Source organism: Melanerpes formicivorus, unplaced genomic scaffold (genome assembly GCF_026170545.1).
Source record: "Melanerpes formicivorus ecotype bairdi unplaced genomic scaffold, bMelFor1.0.p_v2 SCAF_10, whole genome shotgun sequence".
NCBI classification, from domain to species: domain Eukaryota; kingdom Metazoa; phylum Chordata; class Aves; order Piciformes; family Picidae; genus Melanerpes; species Melanerpes formicivorus.
Window position 1 is genome coordinate 12,266,285 of NW_027142362.1, and position 12,558 is coordinate 12,278,842.

Here is a 12,558-nt window from a genome sequence, read left to right on the forward strand (position 1 = left end):
CAAGATTCGATACTGCACAGCAGTGAAGAGCAGAACAAGCCAAATCTTGAAAAATAGTTTTGCATAGGTTTTCACAGAAGTCATGGCAGGCCCAGGAATTAATCTGGCCAGACACTAACACAACATCTGCACATTAATATGAGTTAAAGCAGGTTTGAACACTGCTGAAAAATCCCATCCTCCAAACGATTTCCATTTCTGAATCTCTGACCTGCTCTTTGTGGAAAGGGGAAGAAGTGCAGTGATGAGGTAAATGTGTTTATGAATGCATTACTGTTACCTTTCTACTCTAACAGCTTACAGTAATGACTTTATCACCCATATTTATTGCTAATCAAGATCAGTGCTGAGGGAGGAGGAGGAGGGATCATTTCTGCTGCAAAGCTTGTGCGAAGTCAAGATGGTTTTTCCTCACCACATGAAAGCCATAGCCCAGGCAGACTTATTTGCAGCCCATTCATGACTAGAAGTATCCCTTTCTTAGGAGTTTGCTCTTTTTCTTACAAGCACTCACATTTTTCTTGGCAACTCTTCTGTAGAGCAGCAAGCACAAGCCTGAGCTGCAACAGAGCAGCAAAGTCAAAGCATTCAGCAAGCTCTGCTAAACTCGTGTTAGAGGAGTTTCCTCAAAAGCAGCACAAGCTACTTCTCCAGCTAATCTTTCCAGCCTGTAGCTACAGAGCAAAGCTTAGCTGTGGACCTGTGTCAAAGGTACATTTGTTAACACATTTCCCCCGGAGTGCTCATTAACATTTACATCAAGTACTACGAGAGTGAAAAAGCTTCAACACAAACACACTGCAGGGAAACGCAAGGACCAAATTCCCTCTCCCCCTAGATGCAGTGTACTGTTTGCCCTTCAGGAGCTGGTGAAAATCCAGTTTGTTTTGTAATCGTCTGTTCTTTAAAATCAGATATTTCTGCAAGTTAATAGCTAACCAGCTTCTTTGTATTTAAAAGCCTACAAGTGCATTTAAAATTCTATGAAAGCAAGGCCCTGCTGGCACTGGCGCGAGCCAGACCGCATGCACGTCGCGGTGCCGAGTAACAGCAGAGGCACTCCCCAGCCGCGCTGCAGAAAACGACAATATTTTATGATTTTATAATAAACAGAAATAAAAGAACATCAACACACTCGCACTTGCGTCTTGAAACAAGCTTGTGCTCACTTAAACACTAAGATAGGGAACACGAACGCAAATATTTGTAGTTGGATCTTCAGTTGCAACATTTTGCGACGCCGACAAAGGGGCTCTAATGAGTACCAGTTGGACCCACAACACGACGCAGGCAAAGTCATTCGCAAACACAAATTTACACTTGAAAAAAAAAAAATGGGAAGGCAGTAGCTGAACGGCTGGTTAATGAGCTATTCTAAATATTATTCCTCAGTACTTACTGAGAAAAATGTGCTATCACACAGAACTATACATTTTAAGACTGTAAAATTCCTCTAGATTTTCTCAGGGAAAACAAAACAACAACAAACCCACAACTTCTTTTTTTTTTTTTCCTTTTTATTAAAGTGAAACCAAGAAAATCCCAGGTTTACAAAAAGAAAATCATACCCTATGAACCATGAAGCAACAGGATGTAAAACCTCACTTACTCTGTGAGCGTTCAGGCTGTGAGGGAGTACGCATTATTATTCGATGTACTCTCCCCTGCTAGAGCCATGCTACTTCCAGAAATCAGTTGCTAACTCCACCTCCCCAGAAATCAGGCTCTGAGATAAATAATACACGCTATGAAAACACAGACTGTTTGATTGCAAACTCGTCTCGAGTTCTGTGAACATATTTTGTTATTGTTGCTCACTTGCCAAATATTTGGGGTGAATAATTTTCAGCCTCAGTGTTTACAAACTGCTGTCATTGTTTCATCCCAGGTTTTGGTGGGGTTTGGGGTTTTTTGTTTTGATTTTTTTGTTTGGGTTGGGTTTCTTTGAGTGTTGCTTGTTGCTGCCTTTTAACTGGATAAACAAGAAGATAAAGAGTGAACAGAAGATGCAGCAGTGACGCTTGCTTTTTTTGTTTGTTGGGGGGGGTGTGGTTTTTTGTTTGGTTTTTGGTTAGGGTTTGTTTTGTTTGTTTTTTTGTTATTGTTGGAGACGCTCAAGCGAAGGATCCTAAGTTCTAATATGAACAACTGTCTGGGCAGTACTCTAGGAGATGTACAAAGCAATCAATGCCATGCAGAAGTTCCAACAGGACGTTGTGTCTGTGATTGTGTTTCTCTTCCTTTGGCCAGTTTTTGAAACCAAACATGTTTTAATCAGATACATACATTTCTGTAGTCACTAAGAATATTTTTTAACAGGTAGCAAACACTTAGCTATTTTGCAGAATGACAGTTGCCTAAGTTCCCTGTCTTAACTTCCAGTAACTCCTACCAAGAAAAGGCAGCTCTGAGCTAAAATCTTAACTGGCACATTCCTGATGTGATCTCCCAGAGACTTTTTCTCCAAAGCACAAATGTCTGGACTGAAAGCCTGGCCTCAACACAGGCAATAGCAAAACTTCTACCAGCCCCCTCCAGAATTTGTGAAGGCAAAAATCCCCAGTATTTGTGAGGAAACCAAAATGGAGGTAGAATCCCTAGGTCCAAGAATGTTAATAATTTAATTTCATGTAGCAGGAGATTAATATAAACATGCTAACCTCTCCAGACTGGAAATCTTTCAAACTTCAAGCACAGGAAACAACACGGGTTTTTTTCAGACAGGATGTCAGAGTTACCACTGTGGTTATATGTGAGCTGAGGACAATGTTATTACATGAGATCAAATTACAAACACAAGCAAACAGAAAACAATCTCTGAACATAGCTGTTTGGGATTTGACAAGAAGCACATCTGACCCATTAGGATGGTTACATGCTCCTGAGTGAGTTCTGGGAGAACATGAGAGGCTTGCTGCTGAACATCAAGTTCCATGTAGCTAAACTGTCAATTTGTTTGCCCAAGGTTAATGCTTATCTTACCCTATGCTTGCCACAGTTTTACTAAACATGCTTGACCTGCAAATCTTAATGCAGTGGCTTTGCTAAAATTATAAAGAAGTTTCTGGATTTTCCAAGCACCTAAGAAAACTATTTTGGTAGTTTCCACAGCACAGAACCTGTAGTTAGTCAGATATTTGATACTTGCAGGGAGGTGGATGACAGTCGCTTAACCACACACATTACCATTTAATTTCTATTTCTAATGTGTTAGTACAACCTTGCTCTAAGGAATTTCTGAAGTTGTTTACAAAAGCTTATGCAGAGGTTGTGTTCAGTCTGATCCAAGGGCAATGGTTTACTGAAGTCTCTTGTAAACAGCAGAGAGAGATAATACTTTCTGTAACTGGGGGGAAAATAAAAAGTCCTCACCTTGCACCAAGGACCATTAGAGACAGGGCTGGCTTCCAAAATATCTGCTGCTTCGTTTTCTTCCATGTCTGATTAGTTGCAAAACTTTGGTTTCAAATGCGGAACATTAAATCACCCTCTGGGCAAAACCAAACCATGGAGGCTCTAGTATCCCAGTTTGCAAAAACCCTGCAGTAAGCCACAAGTCCGTTTTATGGTCACTGGTCTAATCCCAGGTTGCAGATTCCGGTTCCTCGCCGGATTTCACAGAGCTTAGCTCTTGTCAAGCGTTTACCTGTCTCAGACCTTCCTTGTGGATTCAGGTTTTCACACAACAAATGGAAAACATTTACTGCTTCCCACGGACTATAGGAGAACTGACACTGAACCTCTGATCATCTCAGAAGCCTGACAACAGAGTGCAATACGTGGCCACACCTCTCTGCTGCCAGAGCTGGCCTAGACCATAAAATGAGAAGCAAGGTCACCCAGCAACCAGCCATTCCACGTCACTACAGTAATAAAGCCAACTTACATTCAGCTTATTGCTTGGCTAGATAAACATTTTTACTAGATGAAAAAAAGCCCAAGAAGATGTCAGGACGCTGATTGTTCTGAGCGGAGATACATTCATTTTGATTAACGTAAAGCTCTCAGCAGACAGGTATGGGCCACATATTAACCCACAAAGCTCTGTTTGCAAATGCTGTTGGGACCAAATGCCTGAGCAGGTCTGCCTGAGGATGAGCAGACTTGTGTGCCCCAGCAGGCTGGGTGGGTAACCCCTGCAGAGTCCCTTCCCACAGAGGCCGTGAGCCCCCCAGCCAGGTGCTGGCAGGACTTTCATGTGCCACATGGTCAGCTTAAAAAAATTCCACTTTTATAAATTCATTCATATTTTATACAGACTTTTAAAACAGCCCTTGGTCCCCTGCCAGAATCCATACAAATCAGGCTATACCATGAGGCTGCCTAAGGAAGTTTCCTCAAGCAAAAGAATTTTTTCCTCATGGTGTGGTGCTCCCACATACATAATGGAGCATGCTCAATCAAGAAAGTGACATTTCTACCCAAACACACCATGCATGTTATAGAGAGGGGCTGCAATAAGTACAAATAGGTAACAAAAGAGTGATCCTCTGTGTTCTGTTTACAGTGTGTATCAGGCAGTGCCACTGCAGATAGCTGATGCCCTGAAATTTCAAAACTGACTGTGATCTCTCTTCTCTCTCTCTCATCTATTTAAAGACACACATGGCTTCATTTTTAGTGCAGCCACCTGGCCCACTTGGGAAAGGTCTCTCATTAAGAATCCCTAAAACAGGAATCCCAGGTCCCTGGCTACCCTGGAAAAGGGAGTTTTTCTCTCTAATAAGCAACCTGTCTTGCTGAGTAATTATTCATAAAGATCTCTATGGCAAGAGACAATTTATCTCTTTTTGTTGCTTTGTTTTGTTGTTGGTGGGGGTTTTTTTGTTTGGTTTGGGCTTTTTGTTGTTATGGCAACTGCATAGAAAGATTAAAGTTACTGCTGTCAAAATATTTTAATCAAATGTTCAGACTGGCAGCATCATTACAAGAATAGTGGTATGGAGGTCTGATTTTTAAACCTCTTTCTGCCAGTGAGGCACGAATCGTGCGAGTCATTTGCTCAGGATCACATGCTTGATTATATACCCCTCTTTTCATTCATCAAATTGGATTGCATGAGATATTTCTCTTTAAGAAGTTTGAGATGACACTTTACAAAATTTCCAATAACTACAAGTGTCTATCTAGGTTATGAAAGGTAGAGGCACAGGCCCTCAAGTACTGAGCAGTGTATGTCTAACTGTGAACCAGGTGTACACATTGTTGATTGCTTACTTGTAAGAGATAAAGTTAAATGTGAGAAATAGATAAGAACTCTCTTTATGGAGAGACAGTAAAGCAAAGGAGTAGAGTGCAGATTTGGAAGCCAGCAACCTAGATTGTACTTGCCATTGATTCTTGGATTTTTGAGAGGTAAATCAAAAGCTCTCTGCCTCAGTTTATCCACCGGTGCTCTGAGACTAGCAATACCCAGCACTGCTATTTCACATGAAATGTGCACTGAAGATGCTAAATATCTTATCAAACTTGTATCTCTCTCTACTGACACATAGGTAACCCTTGTGGTAGCATACTAGCTATGTTCAAGAGCAGGCAAAATCTACCTTCCTGACATTTGCTTCCATTAAATAGCAAGCAAAAGTCTGTATCTCATTATCCACGTAGGTGTCCATACTACATTTTCTGCTTTAGTGACATTCTGCGGTAGTAATTTTAACAGGTTTTTTTCATCTTGAATTGGTCATTTCCTAATTTAAAACATAGCAATCAAAGGAAATAGTTTTGCCAGACACAGCATAATATAAGAGAAACTTTCCTATGGTTGCCGTGGAGAAGCAAATTCACAAGTTGTTCAGCTTCAACCTTTAGTGAAAGCTAGACATCTGTTCTGAGTTGAGTTAGATCACAGGAAGGACAGCCCACAGCTTGGTTTACTCCAGACTAATTTAGGAAATCAGGACTCTCCCCATGGATTAGTCACTAACTTGTAGGGCAGTGACAGGCCAGACATTTGTCTCTGCAGCTCAACATTTTTTCTCTGTAAAACAAGAGTGACAGCTCCTCCTCGTGTCAGAAGGTGCCTTACAGCTGGAAGATCTATCCGCAATACTGAGCCAGAGAGTAAACCTTTCAGTTCATTGCACATCTGCAGTCCTGATGTCAATGTCCATCAGGAAAGGAAAGAAGAGAAAAAAGAAAAGGGAAAGTGCATATGGGTCTAAAGATGGCTTTGAAGTACAGCCCAGGAGGGAGATCAGGAAGTGAGAGCTGTCTTTGCAGCTAGGTAACAGTTTCCTTTTTTTGCTTCACCACCACATAATGGTGCCATTTCTTTCTCTCCTTCAGAAGCAAGCAGGAGGAACAATCACCTCTTCACGTTTACAGAAGGGGCTGCTAAATGAGAGGGGCCACAAACGCAAAACAGCTCTCTGCATTTCTAATGCAGAAGCAAGTAGAAGGCATCAGGAACATGTCTGAAATTGCTGTTAGTTCTTCTGGAGAGCAGGGAAAGCTGAAAACTTTTCCCCATTTTGTTTCCTAAGGAAATTGCACCATATTACTTGCAGGCTCTGCTTGCATTCCCTGCAAGCAGATGGAAAAGGTCCTACAAAGGCTACAGAGCAAAAGGCTCTCAGCCAAGCTTATGCCATTGAGAAGACCCATGCAAGATAGCACATCAGAGGGAAGCTTCCAGTGCTGTAGAGATGGCACATTTGCTTTCAGTCTATGGGCAGGTTTATTCCAAGCTGTCTCAAACCTGTCAATGCTGGGGCATTAGCAACACCTCAATGCTGTTTATAACTCACCAAGCAATATGTTCAGCCAAAACCACGGTGGGTGCAAGCATAAATTCAGACCTCAGACCCCACAGTCCTTTGACTTAGGCCCTAATAAGGCTGCCCACCATAGAAGCTGCCCTAACCTGCCAGTAGTACACTGCTGCTGCAAAAACATCAGAATAGGTTGACACACCACACCCCCCGTGGTAATTTTAACATGACTAGTCAAGATTAAACAAAGGTTTAATTTTTTTATCCTTCTCAAGATCAGCTGCAAAGCAGGGGTGAGGGCTGCTGTGAGAAAAATATGTGAAATAAACCTGTTTGTTCCAGTTAGAAAATATTTGTCAGCTGAACTCTGGGGCTAAGTTATGACAGAAATGACAGCATCTTGGAGAACACTGCAAAGGGTTTAGGTTTTGTTGTTTGCTAGGAGTACCTTGAGTGTTTGGGCAATTATAAAACTGTTCTTGTTTAGGAGAGAAATCTCATTTTGCTTCATACAGTGCTTATCTTTTAGCACAAGCAGGGGCAGGATCTAAATGGCTGGTGTTTGCAGACAGCAGTTGTGCAGTACAGCCTGTCTCCTAGCTTCACAATGAAGAAAATGAGGTACAATTGTGAAATCATTGCCCAACAATTGGTAAAGACAACCGATGCAATCCTCTTCCCTGCCTCTTCTTGACCAGTGTCCTATTTACCACACATTAGTGAGCACATAGAAAAGACAATAGCAATGTGGTTGAAGTACAAGACACACACACATAAATGACAGATTACTTACCTCTGTGTCATCTGATTTCCTTTTCCACCATGGTCAAGTTAACTCAGTTTGTGCAACTTCTTTTTTGCTCTTTTCTGTCTCCTTTTTGTGACTAAATTTACTATCTTTCTGACAGCACTTGAGCTCTCAGGGGGAAAGGGGCTTTGTAAATAGGACTGGAGAGAAGCAGCTGGAGAGACCCCCTCCCTTCAAAACAAATTTGAGTCAGGTGCTGCAGGAGAGTCTTTTAGCAGGCCTTTCCTTTATATAAGAATGAGTTTTTTTCTTACCTTCTTTTTCAAATCAAGATGGCCACCCCCATTTCATACTTCTTTTCAGGGACTCCCTCTGGCACCTTGCAACATGAGACACCAGCTCCTTTTCCCAAGAAAAGTCCAGGCCACCACAGTAACAGAGACATTTGGTTCAGACTTTCTTGCCCAGAAAGGAAGGGCAGATGTATAAAATTCCTTGGTTCTTCAGAATTCATAACTCTTGAGAACAGCAAGCCCACAAATGCAGAAAAAAAAAACCCACTGTTTTAGCATCATACTGACCAATTTTCCCCCCTGAGAGGAAAGCCTGTGCTAAAGCAAATACTATAAAGTATTAGATAAATGGAATAGAATAAACCAGGTTAGAAGAGACCTTCAAGATCATCATACTGACATCACACAGTGTTAAGTAATGGTACATACAAAATTATTATTTTCTTTTTTGGAAAAGTGATTTTACTGCCTGGATAACACACACTCAGTGGTGCTTATACTTTTCACTAGTCAACTGCAGGGGGCAGGGGCGGGGAGGGGGAATCAAACATCAGTTCTGGTAACATTTTTACATGAGCGGTGTAACAGAGCCTGGCTCACTGAGCTGTAGTTCTCTCGGACGCAGCTCAGTGTCACAGCTGGCTAGGGCCAAACTCTACCCAGCATCCCCATAAACGTCAAGCAGGTCACTTAGTTATTTCAGTGCCTTACCGAGTCAGAAGTAACATAAAGAAAAGAGTAAAGAGGACAGATTGCGTTTGAATTTAAATTCATGTTCAGAAGTGCATCACTGATGTACCAGCAAGATGAGATTGCAGTTTGCAGAAGAAATAATGTGCAATTCACAAGCCCTTGCCATTTCTGTAGAAAGCTAAATTGCATTTTATCCTAATGACTTGGATTTCTTAAGGATAATGTGAATAGCTTCTAGTACATCTTAACTCTTAGTTCTTCCAAATACATTTTGTATTTCTAGGAGCAAGCAGTATATTTTCATTAACAGAGGGAAATATTGTGAAAAGTAATCTGAGTGAGCAGGAATGGCTGTTATAAACCACATCACTCACAGAAATCTCACCTGCATTGCAGCTGAATGAAATACCATTTGCTCTTAGTTTTCTGTAGGGAGTGAGAAATAACTGAACCCCCAAGGACAGAGCTAAAGCAAAAGACCCCAGGGCTTTTGGGCCATAGTTTTAGAATTGCCTTCATCAATACACTTTTTGTGGAGCTCAGTCCGTGTGGAGGAAGTTTCAAAAGGCAGAGATCAATCCTCATTTGGCCCAAATGTAGTTTCTGACACCCTCTACAAGCCCAAACAATACAGCCAGTGCTTAAGGAAATGACTGACCGTGCCCTTGCACCACACAAGAATTGTTTTTGTATCTATACATACATTTTGATGCTGAGAAATAGTACTTTATGTGTGATCAAACAAGCAACACCTACAGCTGAAAAACATTTTGAGGTGTTTTCATTGACTTTGATCAAAATGTCAACAAGAACAAGATGAATAAACAAAAATTGTTCCAAAACGTCCCTTAGGATAAACTGGAGGAAAGCTACTGGCATCACAGCAGCACCCTCTAGTGCTGCTGTCGTTGGGATTTGCCAGCACTTCCTAAAGTGTGACATTGTTCTCAGGATGCAACTTTACTCGTCCTAGATGGGACCGTTCCTGAGGTCTCAACACTGCCCAAAATCTAGCATATGGGACCTTAACCCCATGGGCTGAAGGGGACCAGGCCCTGGCATGAGTGGAAATCATTGTGGACTAACAAGTGGGCATTAGTCCCCATCAGAAGAGCAACAAAGATGGTGAGAGGTTTGCAGGGCATGTAATACAAGGAGCAGCTGAGGGAGCTGGGGTTTAGTCTGGAGAGGGCTGAAGGGAGATCTTATTACTCTCTACAACTACCTGAAAGGAGGTTGCGGTGAGGCTGGTGTTGGTCTCTTCTCCCAAGTAACTAGTGATAGAATAAGAGGAAATGGGTTTAAGTTGTGCCATGGGAGGCTTAGATTGGAAATTAGAAAATATTTCTTTACTGAGAAAGTGGTGAGGCATTGGAACAGGCTGCCCAAGGAGGTGGTGGAGTTGCCATCCGTGGAGGAGTTCAAGAAGCATGTAGATGTGGTGCTTCAGGACATAGTTTAGTGGTCATGGTAGCTGAGTTATGGTTGGATTTGATGGTCTTAAAGATCTTTAGCAGCCTTAGTGATTCTGTGATTACTCTGTGCAAATTACCAAACAGGCTTTCAAGCTCACTGCAGGACTCTGGTTTTGGGAAGAGGTTTCCATAAGTCATAAGTCATTCCCTTTCCAACACCTCCCTTACTTCATGGGATTAAGGTTTGTTCTGTGAATGCTTGCCTGGCCTTCAACAGTCTCACACAGGCAGTGCTTAAAGTTATCTAAGTGACCCCCATGGTCTTGTGCTGCTTGATCCCACACGGTTCCTAAATAGTCTTCAGCACTTTTGCAAGCTGGAGCAGTTTCCAGGCACTTACTGTTTAACCATCACTATACCTGTGGCAGGTATAACAGCCCTGACAAACACAAAAAGTCTGCAAAAGGCCAAGGCTTGCTAGGCCTCACAGATATTAATTGGTGCGTCTGCTTTTGTGTTGCTTGGAAGACTCAGATCTCCAACTAATTAACAAATGCACTACAGTGCACCTTCGACAGGCTATAAATAGAGTCCCACTACAGAGACATTTGAGAGAACTAGTCTCCACACAGCAAGCAGACTGGAAGTCAAATCCTATCCCCTTAGACTGGGACCTCACCTAAGGAGTCCTCAAGCTCCTTTAGGTGAGTGTCTGTACTTTGGGTACCCATGGGGAGACTTTCGCTTTCTGAGTGATTGGGTGCACATTTTGGTCCACCTCTATATAGCTAGCTTAACTGGTTGTGCAGTGGTGTACTCCTGACTGAACGTCCAAACCTGTAATTTCAACATGTCAGGAGAGCAGAGTAATTGCAATAAATCCACATTGCTGTTGCTGTCTGTTTTGTGGGCGCCACCCTAACAATACCTCCTGGAGTACCTAAGTGTGGTTCCCTTTTAACTTACATGGCAACAGATTACCTAACTCAATTTAAGTGAAGGAGACAGGTGTGAGAAGGTCTCAAAAGTATTAACCAGACCCTCTGTCCCAAGAAGGCAGTAATAACACTTCCTCATGGCAGTGTATTTCTGCTAGCATGTCCTTCCAATATGTATTCTGACACTACTACTGAAATTGAACAGAAAGCATCTGCTCCTGTAGGACAACTCCTCTGCCTGAAGGAATGATGACTTAAGAGACAAGACTATTCTCAAACCAGTTGAAAACTCCATGGATTAGGTAAAAGAACTCGTATTACTTGAAAACAAAACAAACAAACAACACCCACCCCCCCAACCATAAAAACCCTGACAAACCCATCAAACAACTTCAGAAGCATACCAGTGGCATAAAGCCAGACTTTTGGCAGCTAAATCTGGGACTGAATAATATCCTTTTCTAAACACAATCTCTTGTATGGATGGAAAAATAACATTTATGATCCTCTGAGCCTATACCCAGAATTTTTTAAACAGAATTCAGTTTGCCTACACTGGTATAGAAAGGGATGAATTCCAGCTAATCTGTGTATTAACTTCACCTAAGTAAAACCAACAAAATTCCTAGTTAGGAAAGTGATACTGATTCTTGAAACTGCTCTTCAAATGAGTATCACAAATAAGACATTAGAAACTTTAAATTGTGAGAAAAAGTGGATTTCAAATAGGAAAACATATTAATAACATTGAGTTTTTAATGGTTTCAGCTGTACCTTGTGATACCTCATGCCAAGCACAAGCATTTAGACATCACTTTAGCACTACAGCATGCAGAACAATAGGAAAGATGACTTGCTTTCCATGTCCCTATACGTAACTGTCCAGCTCCATTGTCAATACTGAAAAGCAAAGCTAGGTTACAGGAAGAAAATTTTCATTTTCTGAAGAGCTTGATTCTAAAGGGAAAAGAGTGAGCATCTCTGCATTGTTAAGTGCTGGCAGCCTCCTCATTAGCTCTTCCCGTTTGGCATATCTTAAAGCGTTCTAGCTTGCTAGCATACAACTTGTTTAAGTCCTACCCAACACATATGGCTACAAGTATGTTATGCCTGACACCTTTTCTGTCAAGGTGCACTGTATCATTTGACTTAGGAGATTCCTCCACACTCTGGTAAGAAACACCCATTATTAGTGTTACTTTCCCCCACCAGTCATAGCTCTGTGCTAAACAGAAGCAGAAACATAGTACATGAGCAATATAGTACAAGGGGTTTCACAGAATCACAGAATCACCAAGGTTGGATGAGACCTCAAAGATCATCAAGTCCAACCTGTCACCACAGACCTCATGACTAAACTGTGGCACCAAGTGCCACGTCCAATCCCCTCTTGAACACCTCCAGGGATGGTGACTCCACCACCTCTCTGGACAGCGCATTCCAATGGCTAACAACTCTCTCTGTGAAGAACTTTCTCCTCACCTCCAGCCTAAACTTCCCCTGCTGCAGCTTGAGATTGTGTCCTCTTGTTCTGGTGCTGGTTGCCTGGGAGAAGAGACCAACCCCCTCCTGGCTACAACTACCTTTCAGGTAGTTGTAGACAGCAATAAGGTCTCCCCTGAGCCTCCTCTTCTCTAGGAGGTTTCTGCATTGTAGAAGTGCCTAAGATGCTGCACACTTAACCTTTAAAAAAAAAATATAATAAAATCTATGTGTATTTTGTATTTCCACCTGTATTCCACAAACACATACCCATCC

General features: G+C 42.0%; 1 protein-coding gene across 1 annotated transcript in view; it reads right to left on the reverse strand.

The window, feature by feature from the left end:
• Positions 1 to 3,710, reverse strand: part of PDE8A (phosphodiesterase 8A) — a 153,887-nt gene extending 150,177 nt beyond the window's left edge. Inside the window, exon 1 of the mRNA XM_068143699.1 lies at positions 3,373 to 3,710. Within this exon, the coding sequence (XP_067999800.1) occupies positions 3,373 to 3,438 (66 nt within the window). The 5' untranslated portion in view covers positions 3,439 to 3,710. The remainder of the gene's footprint in view (positions 1 to 3,372) is intronic.
• Between the last annotated feature and the right edge of the window lie 8,848 nt (positions 3,711 to 12,558).